This window comes from Varroa jacobsoni, unplaced genomic scaffold, assembly GCF_002532875.2.
Source record: "Varroa jacobsoni isolate VJ856 unplaced genomic scaffold, vjacob_1.0 scaffold_310, whole genome shotgun sequence".
NCBI classification, from domain to species: domain Eukaryota; kingdom Metazoa; phylum Arthropoda; class Arachnida; order Mesostigmata; family Varroidae; genus Varroa; species Varroa jacobsoni.
The window spans coordinates 73,356-98,867 of record NW_019213212.1 but is presented as its reverse complement, the minus strand read 5'-3'; the positions used below and the strand labels follow the sequence as shown (position 1 = coordinate 98,867).

The following is a 25,512-nucleotide window of genomic DNA, read 5'->3' as shown; positions in this document are numbered from 1 at the left end:
TTCCGTTTTAGTATTGAACAAACATTTAAAATAGAACTCACCGAGGAATTATGTCAGACTTGAGAATATAGCAGTGGTCCATTCTTGCGTCTACCTCGGGTTTGAAAATTTACAACTGAATATTTTGCCAAAACTTTGTGTCCTTGTCACTTTTACTGTCGTTCCGCATACTAAGATACTTCAACAACAATCTAAAACGCGACGGACCGCGTTCGTTTGGACGTCGCTTTCGTTATAACTGCGAAACGGCTGGCGTCCGAACGACTCAGAGGCCACTGAAGTAGCTAGCTCTGTATGCTAAAAGCTGCTACTTCTATTAATAATACTGGCCAGCTGCGCAAATAGGGGACACCTGCATAACCAATGAAATACATGCGCGCACCCGCGGAACATCACGGCTTCGTCCAGTTAGTAGTCAGTGGCAAAGTACCTGTAGAAGGTGAAATCGTAAGGTCGGTTACAGATTGCCTTCAACTGTGAACAGCTGAAGGACTGCCTAAAAATAAAAGAAAAAACCAAGGCGCAAGATATTATTTTTTTTATGCCTCAGCTAATTACCATTGTCCTAGTTAGATGAATACGGTGAAATCGCATTTACTTCGCTGGCCAGGTAAATAGATGTCAAACATTTCTCCTATGGACCCTACAGCATAAGTGTGTTTAAAAATGGCTAAAGTATTTTGTATATATGCGATTGCCATTCATTTTAGATAATTTTTATCTGATCATTATTAGTGAGCCGGCATTATCGAAATTGATTGGCTAAAGACACTAGCTGAACTTTCTTTACGTAACAGAAATCTTTGCCCAAGGAGACACAGCTTTTTTGTCGATATAGGTCTACTGCTGACAGCATGTGTTACTTTATGAAGCGGTGGCTTACAAGCTACCTTTTTAGCTATGCTAGTTATTTTCAAATCCTATTACGCAATTTACGTATGATAAGAACCTTTGGGTTTTTCTTGGGGGGGGGGGGGGATGACAACAATCTGCATAACAACAATTACAAACAATTTGGGGGATGACCGCTTTTTCGAATACTTATGTTGTTTTCTGTTATCTGCATTGGCGATTGTTGAAGTTATCGATTTCCCTTCGAGGCTATTTAAATGACTCGTTCGGATCTGATCTAAAGGTTCCTCCTCACATTGTCCGGTCGTCTCCGCAGTCACCTTACGGACGCAATGCACGCAATCTGAATGAACGATATCTTACCTTGGAGTCTCTTTCTGCGTTGTTAATTACATGAGGCACACAAAAAGAAACGAAGATAATAGGTCATAATAGTAATAGAAGATTGCGTGGCAGCAGTACAATATGCTGGAATTGCAGTTATATTTTAATCGACATTTTTTTCGAAATTGGCATCCATATTACACAGTTGCGAAAAACGCCCTACCTTCAGTCAATCGCCTGCTGCCAATTCTCACCTACAAAATTCAAAATGTGTCCTAACATTAAGCCTTTTTAGCAAACCTTTTGTCAAGCTCCCACTATTATGGATCGCCATTGAAGCTACAAAGAACGTGTGCGCCATTAACTTTCATTATAGGAATACCGCTACAGCATTATACTATTCCATATTATTCTATGTATGCGAGGTTTTATCGTTCATACAAAAGTTACTCGAGAATGTTTATTCACTTCTATGCATGGTGGGGAACGCGTTAGGCTGAAAGTGACCCCTGTGCTGTTTAGGACTTAATCGTATTTACTTCTTTCTGCTTCCCTAGTTAATTTCTGATGGGGATTTTAATAGTACGATGGTGGTAGGGGTGGCTTACTTTTCTGCACGAATCCTTAATGGCTGCCTCGATTATGTGGATCCTTAGCAAGCGATACGGCTCCGAACTTCGTTCGTTGTTGCCCTGCCATTTGGTTCGTTCCGACGTTTAACTCCACCCAGCAGCAGTTAGGTATTACAGCATTGCGAGTAAGGCTACCTGGTGAGCTGCTCATCTGAAAACTGAGCGCCCAGAAGCTGAGGCACCTTGAAATGTCTCTCGATCAAAAACAGCATTACTGATAATCGCAAGCAAAAAGAGACGACCTGACCGCGTTTTCTTTTCAATCTTTTTTTTTTTTTGTAATCAGGCTTGTATGTTAAAGCTGACATTTGCCAACCATGACACTGAACTTTGTAGCCTTTTCTCCTCCGTAGGGAAATAATGCATTTAAGGGTTCATTCTTAAAACATCTCACAGCGCTGCCTTCATCAAGCATGTTATAGGAAATCATACTTATCGCATCGTTGTGATGTCATCTATTAAAGACACTACAAAATAATATCGAATAACACGAAGTCGCTTGCGCTCCTATGCCCCATTCATACGTAAATGTAGATACTGTCTATTTTCATTCTACCCGTACATTTTACAATTGACGTTCCACTCAAGTGAAGCCATTGGCTTTACTTTGGGGTGGGGAGTGGCCTTCCGTCAATTTTTTTTTAGTGTTGTAATCGTACTCATTTTATAAGCATAGTTTGGTTTCTTGTGGCCTGTTGTTAACACATATAAGCAAATCGTTAGCTGGCATTGTTTATGAGCGGTATCTGATTGCCTTCGCACCTCATTCGACAACATTTTCGGCAAACGCTTTCGCACTGGTTCGTTTTGCTATGGCCTAAGAATTTCATCTTATCTACAAGCCAACAAGTGTCTCTAACAGTTTTCTTCAATCATTTGAACGTTGAAAGACCAGTAACATATTTACTTTATGTATGTATTTCTATCCAAATGTCTATCGGTACAACATCTCCTCCAACAAAGCACTCCATTCCAGTACTGATATGAATGCTACTGCATCTATAGGGCTTTGAAGATTCAAACTTATTTCCATTCTGTTGTTCCTTCACCCTCTGAAGTGCTCTTTTCGTCGAAATGCTATTGTCGCATTACCTATCACGATAGCAGTGGCGCTGCTTCTGGTAGTATTTGAATTTTCCTGTCTGAATGGCGATTCTGGAATCCTTTTCCCCCGTATTGCCCCCCTCTCATTCAGATTCTCAATGTTCTCTGTCCATCGGCGCGGTGCGCTTCATCTCCGTACGTTGCTTCCATTGCTGCCCATTTTAACGGCGGCTTATGCGAAATATTCTGAAACTGTATTTTGTAAATTCTTTCTCATCGTCATTGACACACGCACGATAACTCACTCACACAAGTTTGCTCAGACGCTGGCTTTTCTAGGCGCACAACAGGCAACTCTCGTGTACTCTCCTTATTCGTTTGGACTCATCTTCTTTTTCTTTGACGGCATAGTCCCTTGATGGTGTTTATACTGCACCTCTCACCGATGCAGTAGCTATTCGTGTTTGTTGTAGTAGTGAGCCGGCGAAGCTGGAAGGGTATCAACGGTACGAGGTTGACGGAGGGAACGGGGGTTACTAGTCGTCGTAGTAATAATCAATGTAGTAGTAATAGCAGCACATAGTATGCCTTCAGCGGCTGACGTTGTCTCTGGCTGCCAGCAGCGATGCTTTTCGCCTTGACAGCATCAGCAGCGTCAACTGCGGCAGGAGCAGCGGCGCAAGAGCACTCGTTTGACGCCGATGGCGATGATGTGATGGGACGTCAATGACCACAATGTGTGTCTGCGTCTTGCTAAGCTATGCGATAGCATCCCGTGCTGGTGTCGAAGCTGCGTAAATCTGCGACTATCTCTGCCTTGAACGGCGCTGTTCCGCAAGGCTTTCCTGCTTTCGCCGTTTCGTTGTTGTTGATAACGTTCTTACAACAACAACAACAGCAACAGCAACAATTACGATAGCAACCCCCTCACGCAGTAACTCGCATACAGCTTTTTCGAGGAGCTCTTCATGATGAAATCGAAAAAGGGAAACAGCGAACGGGACGACGAATTGGGGAATTCATGCCGCGAGACTCTGCGACGGGTTCGTTTTCTTCTGGTTCTTCATTCGAAAACATTAGCGCGCTGAACCGCTGTCAGCCCATGTACGATCGCGCACTTATTATGACTACACAAGAGACAGACAACGGCAGCAGCAAGAGGAAAACCAGCAACGACAACGACGATAAAACTAAAGAGAAGGAAGGAACCAAACGGATTTGGTGGCTCAACACCGAATAACATTACCAACATTTCACTAAAGTGGGAATGACCCTATGGGGCTGGAGGAGACGGAGAAGATTGCAGGCACACACGCACTAACCCCCCAGACACACGCAACATCAGGAACAGCATCACTGAGTAGAACTTCATAGCGCGGTTCGCTATGGCCGTTGTTTTTGCTGCTGCTGCTTCTGACGAAAAAAAAAAAGTTAATGATAGTGCTGGCCATAATGAGTGAAATGGCGGAACAAGTTGTGTTGTCATTGAGACCAGCGTTGTCGATGTGCTTCAGAAGCCTGGTAATAAATTGCTCACGACCTGCCATTAGCATTAGACGATTTACAATTACTACCTAGTTTACTTCGGTCATCCTCCATTAATTAAATAAAATTGACGTTAACGCGGGCCGCAATCCTGTTACCTTATTTTTCATCTCTTACAAGATGTTCAATCCGTAGGCTATCGTGTGCCTGATGGTAATTACGAACCTTAATTGACTCTGAGGCCCTTTGTAAACAACACCGCAGTATCAATCTACCCATGTATATGGGCAACGAAATATGATATGCGCTTACCAATTGTCATGCCATATTCTCTACGCCAAATAGAGCTCAAATTGAGATGGGCTGTTACGAGATACGTCGTAGGTGTTTGCAAGACATATGATTTCGCATGTCAGTAGGCCCACAGGCGACATCCTGTATTTTCTGCTTTTGGAAGATATTCCACAGGCCTATTCTGTTTCGTGTCGGATGCGCTTAACTGTGCGGTACCTGAAGAGACCTATGACAAACTGCTCCTTTATATTTTCAAGAAGTATCCTGATTCTAATCCTTAATTGAGTCGAAAGTAAGCGGAATTTCTCACAGCAGAGTCCGTGATGGAAATCGAACGATTGTCTAAAGCAACAAACACGATTGGGATTTTCCTTCTTTAGACCGACTGTACAATGCGTTCAAACAGCCTGACGAAATTCTCGCTGCTACAACAAGATAAGAATAACTGCTATTTGTTGCAGTCGTTGCCCATGAGATAGATTTCTGCATAAAGAGAAGAATAATTGCGTTTCGACATAGATTAAACATCCTCTATTTTTTTTTTGGAACTATTTCGGTCAGTGTCTTTATAAAGTTTCAGGATAAAGTTATGAGCATAAGGTTGGATGGTACACACAACGAATGTCGGAACAAAATAGGACCCTACGAATAATAATAGATAGGCTACGTTAATAGAAATGAAACAGTATGAAGACTGTGTTAGGGAGTAAGGGCCGTAAACACGATCGAGCCGTAGGTACGCGGACCGAACGGCATAGATTGAGGCTAAACAAATTCGAAGATAAGCTTGCTCGAGTGATTATTTAGGTATACACATGATATGAGCGCCTGGGTCTCATTATGTGCGATGCTGGTTTTAGGCGGTACAACGTTTCTTCTTGGACTCGGTGACATATCTACTATCATTCTATATTTGTTTTAGTCATTTGCTATCGAATACAATAAAATACAAATAATTTGCTACTTGGTCACGTCCCAAATAGCGTGTCTAACTAACGATAGTAAACAAACCTTCATAAAATACGTTTCAACAACTATTCACGTTATCGTTTAAATAATATTGCTACCAAAGCTAATGAATTTGAAAGTGTTGCAAGACTAAGGCCAGATCTCAGATCATAGATTGTTATTTTAAATAAGTAGACTAACAGGACCTGCACCAGTGTCGATATTGGCAGATCTGCTCGTTCGTTAAGCCTGTCTGCTAACTATGCTTGCTTAGATATCGATCAAGCGAGACGAGACACGACGCTGCCCGTATCGTTTGTCACGCCCAATGCAGTTTGCTATTGCGGTGACGAGGTCATGATGAGGTGATGGGGAAATTACAGATCGTACCGGTTCGCGGCTCCTGACATCTTCAACAGGGAGAGTAGAAAAAATGTTGAAATCGTCAAATGCCGAAACACCGAGGCTCTGATCCAATGGGCAAAGTTAACAGCGAAAAATTTGATGTCGCTCGTATCTTTATGTTATAAAATAAATTCAGAACCAGATAACGATCACAAAAGTAATAAGAGCTTTACTGTCAGTCTATAATATATGTATAATGGTTCAGATCGGATGAAACTGCGTTTAGTTTTTGTATATGATATATTATGTATAATGGCAGCAAGATGAAGATGCGCCGGAGACGAGCCTAGAGTAGGTAATGCGATGGCAATATGATACGATGACTCTTAGGAAGGATAATGTTAAAGCAAAAACGTGTCTCTGCTTGGCATTACTGTATTTCGCACTAAAAGGTGTCCATGGAAGACGCCGTGCTTTCGTATCACTCTATGCACTTCCGGACCGCCGGTGGTTCCGCTATAACATGTATCCATTTGAGAGTACGGAATTTGTGCCTAATGAACAGATACGACATTGATTGCTTATTACATTGTAGTTTTAAGAACCGTACGCAGTTATCTAAAGAAAGAAAAATACCTATTTAGGCTGCCCATCTGTTCTTGATAGAAACGCTCGCTATCATTTCATTAGTATTCTTTAACCTCTGCGTCAAAGACCGTGCACAGTATTACGGTTGTATAATTGGTTTAGCTGAGCCGGTCTTTGTGGACGATTTTAGACACCCAACGTCAAATGGTATGTGAGTCAATTAAATAGCAAACCTTCGTAATTGAGTCACAATCTACCGAAATTACCTCTCATTTTAGCCATAGCAGGCTTTAGCTCTATACGAAGCATTCTATATCCGCACGCAGTGTTGGCAGCATCACAATTTATCCATCTTGAACCTACAATTTTCAGTGATATTACATTAATCGCCATATTGACTCTATTGGCGTTGTTCTTGTAGGTCATTTAGGGGGTTTAGCTGGTTGTTCAGAAGACCGGCTCTTTTTCGCCTTTGAAAATTTCTTACATGGAGCAACCGTACAACACTTCTCCTTTTGCCTTAATAATAATACGTTCAACTATGTAGCTCATTATCTTACTATGGACTTCACATCGTTCGAGAATTGTTATTTGGTTCGTTATTGGATTTAATATAAAATGATCGGCTGGTCAGAGAAACAGTCGACGATACGATTCGTCGTAAGCATTCATTTTGGAATTATGCTCCATGGGGTTCTCGTTGTTCTTATGGTGCTTTTTTCTCGTCTGTCTCCAGACAGGTGAGTCGGCACCGCAAGAATTGCTAAAGCCTGGCGATATCAGCGGCTGGTAGTGCTATTGTTTTATACCTACCTTTCCTAGGTTATTGTGTAGAATTCATCATTCATCAGCGGTCTGTTCGACTCATGCAGCTGTAATTTCTAGGAGAGGTCAGAAGTGACTGCTTACGGAATAGCACATACTGATTTTCGTCAGGTGGGTTCATCGCGCATTGCTCGTACATGCCTAGCAAATTGGTCTCAATCTTAGCGACAGCCAGCTCTTGTAGCCGTTATCCAAATCTGTGAATTATCACAGACGCCACAGCTATGGTGTATGACATGTTTGTACCGTAAGGAAGGGACTTGCGTGACCCGTTCTTCCAAAACGTTGATTATGTAACTATCCTAATTACACTTATCTCAGTGTGGCACTGATTTATGTTGTTGCTTGTCGACAACAATGGTTGGCCTACTCCCCAAAAATTGACGCTAGAAAATCAATCGGGAAATGGTGATCACGGAACTCGCCTATACGACTATACTACTGTCTCACAGAAAAAGAAATCATATCTTCACAAAAACGCACGAATAATGTTCAAGCAATCATCAAGGGGTTCTGAATATAAGTTGCAGGTGTTGCTCGGCGGAAGCAATCTAATTATTTAGCCCTGAATGATACTGTCTGTACGTGTTGTGGTGGCAAATTTCTTTAAATTAGGAGGTCAGATCTCTTGCAAGTTACCGTGACCGCGCAGAAACGCACCACTGATTGCTATTAGTTTCACGAGTGAGTTCGTAATTTTCTGGCAAGACGCATCTACTTTTCTGTTTACTGGTAGCACCTTCATAGAGAGAGTATGATTATTGTTATGCATTATTTTACGTTGATGAGCAAATTTCCGCTAATTTTCTTTTAATATGAGTCACAGAATTGTAAATATACAAACGAACATTGAGTGGTAGTTCCTGGTCGTTCTGGAAGATGCAAAGCATGTTTCATTTGGCCTTAAGATGTGTCTATATATATTATATATATATATAGGTGACGTGGATCAAAGTTTATGCATAGACTTCATCTACCAATTCCAAGTTGTGTGACTTATTGAGTTGAGGGTAATGCTATTTCACTACCACCTTCCAGCACATGAAAGTGCATGCGCGTCCATTGAAGAACACTGAATAAACAGGCGTCTACCGTTGTCACTTTTAGAAACGTAGGAAACTCTGTTTACAATGATATGGCAAGATATTTTCGTATTATACTGCATCGAATTCAACATCGTCGTAGATAAATAGTTGCTGTTCTGCTCCTTCTCATTGCGACACGACGTCACAGAATCAAAGTATTCTCGTTCACTTTAACAGAACATCGTTTCAATATCCGTTTCGTTGCTAGATATCAGTTCGCTAGGGGTTGCTATTACAGATACTTGTTTATTGTATTATGTGAGTGAATGTGCTCCTGTCCTGCTATACGTTCACCGTTAAAAGCGCATCAGTACTCATATAATAGTAAATGCTTTGTTGATTGTAGCAGAAGGTTAGCGAATACCTCTAAATGAACTACTTCGTAGTCAGACGTCGTAAGCCTGTATTATGCAGCTATTCAATTTATTCGCTATCGTCAGCAATGATTAAAACCAATTCCTGTAAACGGGTCGACGAGCACTTTCTTATACAAGAACTTACATGTAGCGCGTTTTTTGACAGGCTGTCACGTGTGCAGATAAAGAATATAGTGGGTGGTACACATTCATGTAATCTTAGGCCGGCGATTGACCCAAAGGCGGCAAAACACACACTACAATGCTATTCAAAAGGGCCCTACATACCCATAAATAATCTATTCAGTGCGTCTGTCTGTGTGTGTGTGTCGCTGTGTATTTAAGAGCGACAGAACTAAGCGGGCAGCAGATATCCCTGAACTTAAAATACGAGCCCTACATTAAATTTTGTTCGGCTTTCTTTTTTAAATAACAACCTAATTTCGTATCTGGCGCATTACAGAGGTTAACGTTTACCTTTTTTGCTGGTATGCTTTCTTAGAAGTAATATAGATAGTGTAAAATAAGCTAATGAGTCACCGATCCAACTATAGATGTACGCAGGAAATTACTAGGACATGACAAAAGTAACATACGTAGAAAGGCATAGATGAAGATGACCTTCATTTATTTGAATAGTAATAGTTCTGTTAGACCCCTGCAGCTAGGATATAAACATGATAATAGGAAATCAAAAATGCACGCCTTTGGAAAAACGTAACCTTTTAAAAAAATGGTAATTTTTTTCCTTCAATTAAAATAGTTAAATTAAAGTAGAACATCTAACAAAGAAGATATTTAAAAAAACCTTACCGAAAAACCAGCTGATTACCTAAGTTATACAGTTTCGTGGTTTGATAATTTGATTATTGGTGGAACTTAGAAGTTAATCAAAAAAGAAGGTGATAAAATTGTCTTTTGTTGATTACAATGAACCGTTCCCGATCTTGAACTGGTAGCGCCCCCTAGCGCTATATTTCTGTAATGTAATCGCACAGCTGCCAAGACATTCATGTTTATTTCGCTTGGTGGCGCCACCATCCACTCCCGCGCAATCTGGAAAAGCTTATATACAGAAGAAAGTTCAGAATGGCTAAAAGAGCTATTTCTCATTTAAAAACAAAAAAGATAAATAAACCATTTAATGCTGGCAAATGATTGTCAGATTCATAAAATTAATTTGTATATACATTTTTCTAATTATATTAGATTATCTAATTTAAGTGTGAGAATCTTCGCCCGAAGAAATCGTTTGGTAATTTTTAGAGAGAATTCCATTCAAATAGTACTTACTGAAAATGATGACAATTATAATTATAGCATTAATATTAATTAAATAAGTGAGCAGTATTGTTTATGTGGGCCTCATTGAGAAGCATTATCCGATAAACCCTTTCTGTCCTAAAGGACTACGTGCACAGTAGTACATTTCCGATTGATTTGTAACTAAGTGGAACAATAATTCATTAAAGTCATTACGGTAATTTCCTTTGGTCAAATTAAAGACACTCGTTCGGATGTATAACGCTAATAATAGGATCCTAGCCAAGTCGACTAGAATCTATTATTTTATACATCTGTGTATTGGAAGATACGTTGTTTTTACTGTTATTAGATTGCCAATATTATTCTAATCTGTTTACCCATTATGATCGAATATGTCAATACGGATGAACACAAGTGATGCGCACACGAGCATTGTGTTTATATATGTATTTCCAACAACTAGAAGTAACAGTGTACCGGAGCTGCGTGTAGACGCATTATATCTAACAGAAAATAACTGTTCTTGGTAAAATTAATGACGTCTAGTGGGTGAGTGTTCGTAAATGTCGGAGCTGTTGCACCCTTAAAACGGCACGCCCTCCCGAGTTACTGAGGCTAAAACTATCCTCACAACGAATAGCGCTAATAGGCGCGTGCTCGAAAATTACAGTAACCCATAGTGACTCATTGCTAATCATCGTCGATATATGATAGTCTTTAGTCTGCTAGATGTGAGCGGGTTTTTACCTTTACACTGTCACACAGGGCCATACTGCCCGATCCCCATATATACGCGACTGTTGTTACTTTCAAATTCTTTTTTGAGAAATGGTAGACCAACAATAAGTGTCTTTAAGTGAGAACTTAAATGGTTATTGGTAGCAAGCATTTATAGAGAGTTATCCTATCACCTCATTTCGAGAGCCGAATAACCTACAGATAGTCCATAGACGCCCGTACACGCAGGCACACAACCACATGCAATACGTAACTTGAAAGGTTTTTTTTATTTGAAAATTAGTAACAATTCTAGACGTGGTATTTTTCTGTTATATTATGCCCGCCTCACAGCAACTATAACCTATGATAAAATTCACATAACTCTTACAGTTGTTTTACAGATATTGCATAATTGATATCAAACCTGTAGCAAAATAAGGTAGGTTCAATATATTCATGTTGAGGTTTTGTTGACTGGCGGCATAATTAAGGGCTTTCGATAGGCGCTTGATGCAATATCCAAGTACAATACCTCATCTATTACAGAATCAGCATTTGTATAAGTAGGATGGTTAAATACTAGAAACCTCCTCGGTCTTACAATATTTTCACAACTGAGTGCAAAAAAAAACCTCTCAACTCAATTTGGCAATCGAAATGAAATGCTTGTGTCCTCGACGAGTGGAGACTTTGTATGTAAATTAACCAATCCATATACCATATGGATCTCCAAATTGTATCCCTCATCAGCGTACTAGGTCCATATATTGGTGGGCGTCAAATAGTAGTTCTCGAGTACTTGTCGCAATGACTGATCTATAGATACGTTTAGTTCCAAGAATAACAGCACGCAAAAATAAGTCGGATTTGATCACTTGTCGCTTAGCGGTACTTTTTCACTGAAACCCACGAACTCAGCTTGAATACAATATATATAGCCCGAAATTCTCGATACGGTAAAGTTAGTGGGACTAAACTTGATGGGGCCGGTCCATGGAAAGCCGACAGCGAGTTCCGTTTACAGCATTCTATGCGTTCAAAATGCAATACAATTGTTATCATATTTGGGTTGTTCAACTTGTGGCATCTAAAGGGTCTACAATGACTTTGTTGATACTTATTTTGATGGAAATTACGATTAATTATCGAATTACCATCTGCTACGATTTTGGGTACCCACGTAATTTTCCGCCTGGTGTAAAATAACGTGCCGTGAAGCATGTCCTTTACTGTTGCAAGACGTTTTCGTGTTGGTAAAGGAGCTGTTAGGTTATGCTATCTACTCAAAGCGCACGCTACAATAAATCACCGTGGGCTGGGAACGGCGGTGGCTCGCTACAAGAGATTGTCTATAAAGAGCTAAGCTTCGGGCAAACAGTTTTTACCATTTTATTGCTATTTTTTATTTAGCTTATGTGCAATTATTGTTAATTAGTACCGCCTCCTTTTACACTCGTTTTTCGTGGCTGCAATGGTCAAGCCTACAAGCCTGTTTTGAGGTAATCCGTATTTGGAGGTCCTAGATGTATCGAAAACAGGTGTACATCCGTCGCTTGGCTAAAACCTCTTCGATAGGTGTAGCATACACTTATCGAGTTACCGAACCCCTCTCCTGTTGACGACTGCTAGTTTTGGTTTGTTCCACGAGATGTGAAATCGCTAACTGTAGTAACACGCTAAAACCTCCGTGTCATTGGTGAAATGGGGCCATCTTTATCGATTCATATGCAATCACTTGTTACCGTTACTGCGATTTCATACCACTTACTTGGGTGGTTATTAGCAAAAGTATGTTGTGCATGCTGGATCAAACACGTTAGTTGATTCAGCTGGCGTATTCAAATTTTCAATCGTCCATCGCTAGCGATCAGACTGAAATCATTTATTTGCAAAGCGTCTACCCAAATCCTGTCCACTGCTCTCTGACGCGTGAGGCTTAGCCGACCACTGCCTGTTCCCTTTGTTTCTCGTGCACGTGCTATCAACCATTTCCTTTTTAGGCGTGTTCAGTTTGCGCAGGCCCTCATTACATCTCGTATATTTCCCGTTCGATTTGTTTAACCAACAATTTCAAACAGCTTCTGCTGCGTTAGAAGTCGTTAGTGGGTTAGGCTCGAACGTCGGCACCGTTGAATCCTATGCTGAACGTAAGGACGGGGTACAACGTACAAAAAGGACAAATGAAATCAACTCTGCGCATCGATTATTCGTGACTGACAATACTTTTTCCTCATCCTCGTCGCTTTCGCGATTTATATCTGGTAGACGATCATCACCTGTAGGCTATGTCGCTGGGTCGATGTGCACCTATAGCGCCTTGTAGATCTTGCAGTTTGTTTAGCTAGGAGACTTGTACCCGAACTCAGTTCAGTGACCACCGCTGGTTCTAGAGCCGTGCAAGCGTTCCAGAGACGCAACTGACAATATCTTCTTGCTCATCATCTAGATGAAGATCTAAAGTAAAAGAACTGTAACGGGTGAGGGAAGATGGACGCACGAAGCTGAAACGTGTGGCAAACAGTTTTTTTTGCAGTTCTGTATCTATCCATCCACGCATGGGCCCAGTACGGTTTAAAACAGAACGACGGCGGCATCCAACAGCCAGCGAACTCTTGTAGTCCTCGCTCACTTTTCAAAAAAGTCCAACGACGACAACAACAGGAACACCAGCAGCAGTGGCAGGAGCAAAAACATCACCAACAGCTTCGTGTTCTACTCGGTATTAGCTTTGGGCGCCTGTCAGCGTCCGCTTATTCGGTTCATTCTTGCGACAGCGCAGCGTGTAGCGGGACCTCCTGCAACGGCTCTGCTGCGGCGGCTGATGTTCCGAGAACTGCATTTATTTGACGCCACCGACGTCGCAGGCAGTCAGCAATATTTGACGGTCGTAGCTGAAGCAGCAACAGCAGCAGTGCCAGCTCTATAGCGCTACAAGGGTCGCGACGAGCGATGCAAGACCTGTTCTTCCAGTCAGCGAATCAGCCTCTCCTCACGTTGTTGTTGTGCTTCGTATCTTAGCTAGTGTGTACCGTCCGAAGTTGGCGGTCATAGTAAAAACGATTGCCGTGTCGACAGCCAACACGCATGTAACCAACTGGATAAACTGCAGCGATAGCATTGGCAACGGGAGAGTCAGTAGCGCCATCTGGTGGTAGAGAACTGCTAGAAAAATGAAGCAGCCGTTCGTGGCTCACGCTGGGTGACAGACAAGTAACAACCGGCCCCGGTAGTACTGCCCCCTTCAGCCCAAGTGGGTTGTAGACGATTTCGGCGCAGTAACCACGATCGCAGTTTTGCTATTCATGCTACGACAAATATGGATAGGCACTAAAGGGTCCAAAGTAGAAAAAAAGGCTCTCAAACTTCAACGCTACTGTTTCTGCTCTCAATTACTTAGTTGTCAGTAGACAGAACGCGCGAAACCTACCGCGAAAAAGGACGCCAGACGGCATTGCGTTTTGGACCTCGACACCCAACAATCGTGAAGTTCCACTATTTATCGTTGTTGTTCGGCAAACCGCGGTTGTGTGTGTGCGTTTGTGCGAACGTGCTTCGCCGTGAAAACCGAGATAGATATCTTTGATGTGGCAGACCGCAGAAAAATGGCTAGAGGCGTGCGATTTACTATTGGGAAAGGCCGTGGTGGTAGTTGTCGTGTAATTCATTTGTGAAATATACCTATCTATCATGTTCAGTATAAGCAACGAAGTAAGCCGTGTATGAGAAACTTGTACGGGCACAAACAGCGAGGAAGTCGTGCTGTTAACGAGACAGGCAGTAATAGCTACGATTGATGCGGGACGTAAAACGCCAGAGATATCAAAAGTACATATATATGGTAATGGAGACAATGCGAAAGTGATGACATTATAAATATGAACGATTAGGCGACAGTGCTATCGCTTCCACGGTCATTTATTGACTAGTTGCATAGGGCAATCGTAGCCCTGTAATGCAGCGCGCGTTTAGGTCTTATCATTTCGTAGAGCGTACACATTCGAATTAAAACATACGTCCGATCACGCTGCTGGAAGAGGGCCTCATGTCACAGGCCGCACCATTGACAAATGATGCAGCCAAATGGAATAGCGTGTGAAATGGTAATCAAACTAGAGGATGTTGTTGCATTCGCCATATATCCCTAAGGAAAACATTCTTGTGCGGTAGTCCTACTAAATTTTTCTAACTACGAACCCGCTAGGAATATTATGTAAAAGCATCGTCATTTTCAACATCGAAACTACCATCCTTACAACCCTTATCAATAATATAGAATAGGTTTTATTTTTTCTATTATAATGGTATTCTTAATTAATTAGCGATTCTACGTAATGCTGAGATCCCGCGTAACCTGCATTCGCCGTCAGCCACGATACAGCGACCGGCAATGCGTATGAACCGAATTTTCGAAATCAATTAATTCGTGGATACCATCATCCAGTCCGACACAAGGACTCCTGCCAAGTTTTTCGGACACGACGCCGTCCTACCGAGGGGGTTATCGAAAGCTGCAAACGAATCGTAAAAACGCGTTTTTAAATACAAATAGAAAACGACGGCGGCGACGACAATAACGGCGTAGGCGAGCATGACGTTGTTCGTGTCCACGGTGCTACTGTCAATGCCACCGTGATAATAATGATCGTTTCACCTTTTCTTCGGATCCCTATAGGCGCCTGCCTGCCTAGTGGACGGTTTTGTTGACTTGCGGCGTGGGATCATATGGATGTGTAGGTGGTTTGTGTAGAAGCTTTTATCGGTTGGCCGGCGACGTCGATCTGGTCTCGGCGTGATCAGCACCGCTTAGCGGGCACCGACGTCAAGATCGCGTTCAACTGCCTTCCTATCACCCGCTGGGTTGCTCCCAGGATTCGCGCCCTTAATACTACCACTGAACTGATTTACTGAAACATTAACTAAGCCAGCTCCGATACTATAGCCTGGCGTGGGACGCCGAAAAATTTAAGCAGTTACTGTCAGCCCGGAAAGCTGCGATCTAAATGCAAGCGGCGACGGCGGACGGCTAAGGAATATTGCTGTAGAGCACGGCTGAGAAAGCCGATAGCTGCTATATTTGGTAGTGTTATTATATTATAGCTGAGTGACTGGTAGTCAGCTTGTAGATGGTGAGCGGGTGTTATAATAGTGGTCTTGCGATAATACAAAGCCTTGTGCCTCTACCAGCAAGAGATGCAGCGGCAATTGAAACTGCTGCAGATTGAAACGCCGGAGCATCCACTGGCACTACCAACCCACTGCCGCCCACGCAAAAAATCCGCTTGTTAGTTCGCTGACTGTGACTTTTGTCTTCGAGATTATCGATGTCAGCTCTGTCACAAAAGCACAACACAGCCAATTGAACTAAGCACTTCTTCGACAAGGCGAATGGCTCAATGTGAGAACGCCGCTGTCCGTGTTGACACGACACGGTGAAGTGCGAGGAAACTCAGCAGTTGCCGGTTCGACCACCGACGGCAAAATCTCAACGTGCAAGTCACCGACGCAAACGTTACCGTTAACGTTATTTGCTCCATTGGTCGAGTCTGCTGTTCAGGTCGTTGTACATCGTCGCGTGGTCTGCGCGCATGTCACCGACCGTTCTATCCTCCTTCAGTCAGACGAACGTGCCATTCTCTGCCAGATGACAAAGGACCTATCTATATGCGGCCAGCACTCTCACCCACGCCGCAACGAACGGAAATGCAACACAGACACAACTAGCGTCTATGAGCGACAATACGAACGAAGAACTGTTTGTGTTCGTACTATCGCTATGGGCTCCGGACGTGCGACAGAAATAGTAGTGGCACCTATCGAAACACGTACTCAGTCTGTTTTGGAGCTTTGATGAGGATCATGTCACCTAGCCGACAGGAACGTTTGTATCACCTATAGGATGTGGTGCAAGTAGCCTAATAAGTGAAAACCACCAAAAAGGTCGGAACTATCTCTGGATTAAAGCCTGTGCCTCACTGTCGTGCGAGCTACAAGATAACTACCACATCGGTGCAAAATGGTGACTGTCGTGCGAGGTAATGGTAATGAAAATGGTATCGACGCAACTGATGGAGTTGATATTGAGGCGCTGATCGTTCAGATCACTTCAGAAGAGGAAGAGGAGAGGCGGGCTCAGGAGTTCGCCAGAAGACCACTCCAAGAGCCTTGGCAAAGACGAATTGCAGCTAAAATGAACGCCGTCTGCAGTCCCATCAGTTATCCTTATCCTAGCATAGTGAGTGAAACAAAGTGCATGCGTAGGTACTAGTGTTATATGTATGTAAAAATTCAACTGCATTCGCGCGGCACTTATCAATCAACTACAAAATGCCTTTTGACGATGAGTTGTATTGTTGCCACTACTAATTAATTAATGTAATTACGTGCCACTTGCTATAAATGAGCTGGAAAACGCATGCAATCAAGTATGAACTGGAATGCGTCCCCTGAACGGCGCACGACGCCCGCGGTCCGTGGGAGCGACAAAACACTCGGACGCGAGTAATGTTGACAACGGCTAAAAATCTAGACCGGTGTCGTCTCTATGAACCTTTCTGTTGCCTAAAATTACGTTAGCCTTTCTACAGTAGTTTATTTGCTCACAGTTATTTCTGACGTTTACTAGGTAGAAATTTTGACGACCTGCTATGGGCTTTTCTGCGCTAGAAGTACATGATAAAAGATACAAGTTAATCATAGCGCAGCCTACCGGAAGATTTTCGCAAAGAAATCCTGTTCAACACATTCAGACGCAGTTGCGTAATAGCTCCATAGACGCTGCGGTTTTAAAGAAAATGTTTTTTTCTGATATAGCATATTTTATCCGGTTTGTGTTTAAGTGAAGGTGCGATTTTGGAATAACGAAAATTCAAATGATACGATTATTATATTTATTGCACACACCTCTCTGTGTATTGAACTGTCGCTGTTATAGTGAACGAAATGATCTGCGTTCTATTCGCGGTAATGGTTTGGTCCCCCCATTTGGCGAGCAGCTTTACGTTGTCGTTGTCAGACGCAGGTATTATTCACGTAAAAAAAAACCCTTTGCTGACATTGCTATCAACTGCCTGTATGATATTGGTTCAGATTATTGTCTATATATTGTGCTTAGTAAAGTCTTACCCTTTACTGTATTTGTTATCACTCTGGCGAGAGGGTCTTTCGACTATCTCACTTGACTAACTAACTTTGAACATGTTAAAATTCGAATGTTGAAAACTTTTTAGCATATTCCTCCATCATCAAAACCATGTACCGCATACGTTTGGCTATCTGATTGAAAGGGCTGGCAAATCGATGGTTGGAATCCACCAATACGCATCTACTTATGCCTATCTGTCACTGAAGCAAGATGATGCTATCTTATTTGATTGCTTTTTCCGAAGTTCAAACCTCACCGATACCTGTATACTGAGCAATAATAATATATATAACAGATAATAAATATTATCTGTATTGCCTAGACAACAATAACCATTTGTCCTTACGAGTAAAAGCATTCGATACTGCGCAGTCGATCATGGCAGGTGCCTGCATCTTTCTTATGTAGTTATCGATTCATTTTACAACAATTACTTTAAAAGAACGCGAGACTTGAGTACTTCCAGACTGTTTTCCTCACGGCACATATAATGTGTACTGAAGGTTAGGTATTAGTCCCACTTGGACACCACGATCATTGTCAGGTTTTGTCTCGAGACAGTCATGCGGCTGAACGCTTACATGAAGCAGACGATCTTCGTAGAATATCAAACTCCAGTAAGTACTAACATTGTATAGTGTTAGTCGATCAATGACTGTTCAAGTATTTGGACTCTTTATCGTGGTCTCCAATGCACCGTACAGGTGCAAATCTAAATTAAACAATTTCAGAATACTGATACTTTTACCCTATTCAAATTGAAACGTTTATACGCCTCTAATCAAATGCACATTATCATTATGGTGTCGTGAGTATTATTTCTTTGTCCCTTTTGGCGCTCGTTTTAGCGGTCGACCGCTTATTCGACTACGTTCGCGCGCGTTACGCCGTCCGTTTCTACCGTCACCGTAAAAAGTCATAACCACATGGGCAATTCCGATTTTCATGTAGCGAACAAAATAAAAACAATGCAGATCTATACAAACATAACTTTTCTCTCTCTCTCTCTCTATATATATATATATATATGTCTTTCCAGTGCCGTCACCAAAACAGAAGTGGCGCGCGGATAGAAAATCAAAGACGCCTACGCCTTCAATTCCGTCGATGCTTAGCTGCTACGTAGGGCTAAAACATACACAGTGAATAGCATTAATGCGGGGTGTTTGACAATCGTTGCCGAGTGCCAATTCAGGCCTATTTTGATAAAATGTCTATTGTCCTGTATGTCGTTTAGTACCCTGATAGGCCGCTGCCAAATAGCGGCTAAAGAATAAAAGAAAAAAGGATTTAGGTATTGTAGGTCGAATTGTTTTGAAAACTAACTTCGCGAAAGTTTACTAAAATGAAATGGTAGAAGGGCCAATATGAAAGGGCTGATACATGGTCGTTATATTGCACGTATAAGCTAAATCATACCACGCTCGTTTCAAAGCAATGGCTGTAACGTTAAGTCTTTGTTCGACACTGAATTTGTACCCTTTCTTTATTCTCTATTCAGTCAGACTCATCCGGTCGTGTTTTTTTCACAACAACTTAGCCTATTCGATCGAAATCGTTGGCAGAATAGGTTGAAATGGAAAAGAACGTGCGTGTTGTCACCTTGACAAGTTAGTTGATGCTTCAGAAGATACAAACGACAAGCGGTTTTTCTTACTATTAATGAATTAATACGTACTACGCGATTCTTACAACCGCCAATGGGTCAACTCACGAGATATTGCCATATGTAAGCTCGTACTCATAAGCCGAGAGCCTGTTAGCGATCGACATATCTACCCAGGCCTTTTTCAGTCAAAATCAATATGCACGTTAGCATGTATAACGCGATAGTAACGTCAATACAATATATGAAACAAAAAGGAAGCGGGCCTGATTTTGCTTCATCGTCCGGCTCAGCCGCCCCAAATATCTTTATACACAAATGCAGTTTTTGAAACTTACCCGTTCCGTTTGAAAGTTAATGGAAATTGAGAAAAATTTGTTTTTGCCTCCTCATTACAAATTTTTCAATGTGTGTGTTTAATCTTAAATTCGTTCTACGACAAATATGCTTCTGGCTCAGGTTGGCTATTATATTTGTTATTATTATATGCATGTTGTGTCTAAGCAAACTAGAGTTACGTGTACTTATCTAGTATACATTGCACACAGGTAGTAACTTTTTATGGGTCGTCGAATCTCCAAAGTATTAATTTTTTTCTGCTAGCATTGGCTATGCTACTGTTACTTCTGATCGAGCTAACAAAAACAGAAGGGCGCGCGGCCATGCGTGCAGCCCGCGAAGAGCGGCGCGTCAATCAAACGACAAACTATAGTTCTAGCTGACAAAAAACGTACTACTACTACTACTACTACAACAACGACTGGTAATAGCAGCACTCGAATCAAGTTAATTTTCCATTAGCAAGGTCGACAGACAGGCGTTTCATAGGAGAAGGCGAAAAATGTAGTGGTTGAAAAGTAGCAATCTCCAATCGAAGATGGCCACATCCGGTTATCTTCAGTTCCTCTTCTATGTAATTCCCTTTTTTTTGCACAATTCCTGCGCTATAATTATTGAGCTACTGTAACTTTGAGTTCTGGAAAAAAATGTTTGGACATGTTTTGTTCTTTCCCATCAGAATACAGGGTAAATTAACGGTATACTTTTTGTACAGTCTTTTCTAATGGACGATACACCTAAATGCACGCTAATCGTGCAAGGTTTGTCGTTATTGTGCATTCTTGCGATATAGAAACATTGTACATCTTTTTTCTTCTTTAGCTAAGGGTCGTCTTCTAAGCACAGTACTTGTGAAGGCGTGCACAGTCGTGTAAAATATCTTTCCTTTGAGCTGAGATAGGATCAGGAACTCTTTTCCTGAAAAATGCGTTTCTGGACTATTTATCGTGTGTCATCAATGGGAGTCAGAGGAATCCTCAAACAGATTTTAACTCGCGCTCACTACACCGTTTAGAGTACCATAACATGCGATTTGGTGATAATTTATTTTCGAAGGCACGCTTATTTAGTTTACTATTATGCTCTACAAATGCTATAAGAAAGCGTTAACGTAGTAGCACTATAAAATGTTACGTTTCGGTACATATATGTATATATTTTATAATAAGCAATTGATGTTTCTGACTGAATTTTAGCGTGATGAAGCGTTCATCCTTGCGGAGTTATTCGCGGCAGTGGAAGAGGGAAATCTCGCGGAGTTAGAGGACCTTTTCGCTGAACCCGGTGTAGACCCCAATATGAACAATAAGGTATGTCATGTAGTACTTCAGTATGTCGCGACGCGAGAATGTTATCGCCTTCAAGACAGAGTGCAATATAAACTTCCGCAAGGTAGCTGCGACTAGCGATGCGCCGAAAACTTTAATATTGTTAACCTAAACGCCCTGATGACGCTACTTCAGAACTTTTGCGGTGTTTCGCTCGGCAAGGACAATATGGGGCGTAATGCGTAATGCGGAAAAATTGATCTGCTGCTTTTATCTACTGTAGTCTCCCCTAACAAAAGCATCTTAGACGTTCGTTTACAATAGATGAAAAATTCTTCAGTCCAAAAAACGTTTGAGGACCATGAGTCGGCTTACATGTTCGTAATTATATCATTCACTCTTTTCAGATGTACTAGGTGTTCTACAACAACGTAATTTGCAGTAAAGTATCTTAGGTCTCCCCAATTGCTTGCTCTTATTGAAATTTTGCGCGGGCTAGCATCGTCGACGATGTTAACCATCCTTCAATAACGGGCAATTCATGACAAATCTCTTTCTAAACGAAGCTTGCGGATGACACGTCACAATAAGACAATAACAAACGAACGAACATTAAGCCTAAACGGATCGGCCGGATTGGATTTTACGTACTCAACTAGTAGCCTTTCCTATTCGCAGGTTTACGTTGGCGGAGTCGAGGCGGCTGCCTTTAGAATCACTGATAACTGGTTTAGAAGTTCAGTTCACTAAATCGATTAAGTTACAGTAGTTGTTGTCATGGTAGCACGGTTCTATTTATTGTTAATGTCATCAGCAGATCTCACTCTGCATCTACTAGCGTTCAGCGATCTTGAAATCGTGTTTGCTTCAATATCTGCTGCATCATGATTGCCGCAAGCCAGCAGACATTTCCAGATTGTAATGCTACATCGGGTGAAGCGTGTTTGTGTAGCAGAAGTATTAGAGTTCAATGGCACGAGCCAGCGGTAGTCGCTAGAACTGGCGTCAGCAGCTATATTTTCAACGTTTCCAATAAGCAATCGACCTTTGTTCCCCTGCGGCCTACCTCTGACACGTTTGCTCGTTGGCAAATTGCGTAGCTAACAGTACAAGCCGTAACGATGCAGTGTTACTTGTTTTGCTTTCCGATGATATCTGCATCGCTACCCTCATAACGTAATTGCACGAAACGTAGTTGACGGTCTAAACGGCTGAGTAACTTGTGTTCAACTAGGTAACTTGATCATGAAAAACATAGATCTCACATCGAAAATATGAAAATGAGCAACTGTTTGTGGAGACAAAGGGATATCGGAACAACTACATTGAAAGATACAACGAACTTTTGCTTTCATAGCTACATACGCAATATCCATATGCTGTAGGCATTTTAGGAAAATCAATGTACGATATATTGTAGCCTTGAGTAACTACGGAACACTTAACGCACGGAAGCTGTGATAGTAATTTTCGGTACAGATTTGTTAATGATTTGTACCACAATGCAGGTCGAAGCTTTGCATGAAGGCAGGACGACGTATTTTAGAAACCGTCAATGTATTATTGGTATGCTTTTGATATTGTTCTATACTGGTAAACTTGTTCCCCAGGCACTTAGTGCAGAGAGCAATGGACAAATTGGACCATCCATTTGTCTTTGAACATCTTCTAAATAGTTCACCCTATGGACCATGTTTTATATAACCCAACAGTGGACAACTAGCAGCTAGCAGAAGAAGAACAACCATTAGTTTTATTATAACTGGTCGCTATCTTAGCTACGTTATATTTTAACATCTTTTTCAATAATTAAATCCTATTTTTTGCGCCACGTATTTACTCGGCTGTACGCGGCTACAGGTGTAATCTTACTCTTCGTAATTATAACCGATTAGGATTTTTCAGGATCATATTAACTGATGCATTGTCCTTCTAAACTTACTTACAGCATGGGGAGACTGTTGCGCATATCGCTGCGGGAGCAGGCCGTCTTGATGTTTTGCGCTTTCTAGAGACACGTGGGGCCAATTTCGATGTGGCTGATTCGGTAAGCGCAATATTCTTGACATAATATACTAGGACCCATACATGTCCTTGCAGCATTTGATAGCAATGTTCACTAGACGAGAACATTCTATTCATGTTTCTAATAGCTCTTACGGATAGTTTTTTTTCAGTATTGACTATCAAAATAAGTTTAGTATATAGCATTTTTTCGAAGAATGAGACCAGCAACTTAATACCAATTTCAGCATGGTGACAGTGCTATGTACTGGGCTGCCCGGCAAGGGCACACCGACGCTATTCAGTACCTGTGGGAACAGAAAGCTAAGGTCAACACCCATAACAAGGTAAAAGGCCCACGGGTATCGCTTCTCATTTTCGCCGCGGTAGACTGAGACTTTTAGCTTCGAATAGTAAACTATACATAATGGTAATCAGCAATGATCTGGGTTTTCTTCTACGGGAGGTCCTGTTCCCCTGGAGGTATGTTCAAGATAGTAGATCACTTTTGCGTGTTCTTTACCTATTGAGAACTCGTGATTTTCATCGATTGTAACTGTTGGCTTGGTGGGAAGTGACAGCTCAGAAGTGGACTGTTATCTAAATAACGGCGCTATTGATTTTCTCGAGGCAAAATTCATATATATATAGATATAACATGTAATGGCGAGCAGATTAATAAACGATTGATTGGCATCTGTGCGTGCACGGTAATGTCATTATCTGTATTGTTTTCGTAGCAAGGCGAATATCCTTTGCATGTAGCAGCCCGCTACGGCCATAGAGCAGCTGTTAAACTTCTCTGCTCTCTGGGAGCTAACATCAATAACGTCGATGAGGTACGTAACACTTTATTAATAAAATTAAATATTTATTGCCCTGCTACAATTGTGATTGGAGTTGCCGGTAGTTCGATCGATACGTCGTAAGCGGCAAAAAGCAATTTGCGAATTCATTCAACTAATTGACGCTCATTTGCCCTCAACGAATAAATTAAACAAAACTCTACTAGGGTAATAAACAAAATACTTATAAATGTTGATTTGACACAAGCGTACTTTTAATTTATCTCGAGCACAGCGCTGGCGACGAAGCTCGCTCAGAAGGCGTAGTGGACTTCGGCTCACTCCGTCTGTAACGAAAGACCACACTTATAGAAAAATATTCAAAACATTCTATTGAGATCGTAATATATGATCACTGCCTTTCGATGGTGCTTTTCAGCACGGTGATACCGCGTTACATATTGCCGCCTGGCATGACTTTCCAGCTATTATGTACGTGCTTTGTCAAGCTGGTGCACTTACCCACCTTCGGAATAAGGTACGTATTATTATGGCTATTTCGGTCACGCTTCATTTGGCTGGCACGAGATTTGTTCAGTTTTGTTTATTAAAAACTATATAAGGATACGAGACTGCTCTTTCGGCGCGTCACAGTTATATCGGGAGGTCCTGCTTTTTTGTCGCCCTGCTATCCAATCCGAGATTGCGTCGTCTTGATCTATTAGAGCCTCTTGTTATTTCATGAAATGACAATTATTTTTGACTAGGTCAGATATCTTGCTTCCCTCACATTAATAATGTGCATCTTTAGGATGTTACTACATACGCTTTCCTTGTACTCTCTATTTTTATCATCTTAGTAGCGTATAGGCTATTGTTTGTATTTGTCTACGATGATGACATTGTCTTTACCCCATACGTCGAATAATCATATAAATCGAAACGAGTGGCTACATAACAAGTGACAAAGGCAACGAAAGGATCTGGCAAAGAATCGCGGCATCTGCCCTGAGATTGAGACGCTTAGAGAATCGAGAGCCGGCTGGCTGTGTCAGACAATTTATTCGTCGAATCGATTTGATCAGTCGCGTTTAGCAATCCTGCGTCCTACTACAACATGATAAGGACAATCTTTGATTCGAAACAACTCTACCGTGCAATTTCTCCGAACAAATCAGACCATTGCGCGCTTGTCGACGCCACTTGCTCGTGTTGACGCTATGTTACGCAGCGTCTCTTCGTACAGTGGACATGTTGAGGGACGATAATGTCTGTCGTATTAGTACGCCATACACACAAGTTAATTGGCTATCCAAAATCCGCCATAGTAGACACTTTGACAATTGAGCTTTTAAGTTTATGAGCCGCCTATCCAGGTCTTCGACCTATAAAGCAGTTTTGGGTTGTGAACATAACGAGTCGTAATAAATATGCAGAATACGACATATGCATATTTTAGGTTTATTGTTTGTTTTTTTTTCTGGAAAAAAAATAATACTGATTTTCTTATCTTGCTAGTCTTTTGGACCTAAAAAAACAGAGCCTGTATATCGAGGAAATTTTTGGGCCGCTTTTTTGCAGGCTTAAAATGAATGTGCATTAAAC

At 41.6% G+C, this 25,512-nt stretch overlaps 1 protein-coding gene across 8 annotated transcripts in view; it reads left to right on the top strand.

The window, feature by feature from the left end:
• Window positions 1-25,512, top strand: part of LOC111259238 (death-associated protein kinase dapk-1) — a 62,434-nt gene that overhangs the window by 25,501 nt on the left and 11,421 nt on the right. For 7 of the 8 annotated variants that reach the window (XM_022831082.2, XM_086967810.1, XM_022831081.2 and 4 more), the window contains exons 4-8: window positions 21,047-21,160; window positions 23,067-23,165; window positions 23,371-23,469; window positions 23,863-23,961; window positions 24,347-24,445. In XM_022831082.2, coding sequence (XP_022686817.1) covers window positions 21,047-21,160; window positions 23,067-23,165; window positions 23,371-23,469; window positions 23,863-23,961; window positions 24,347-24,445 — 510 coding nt within the window. Of the gene's footprint in view, window positions 1-16,309; window positions 16,997-21,046; window positions 21,161-23,066; window positions 23,166-23,370; window positions 23,470-23,862; window positions 23,962-24,346; window positions 24,446-25,512 lie in introns of those variants that run through there. The other variant, XM_022831078.2, reaches the window with a different exon arrangement.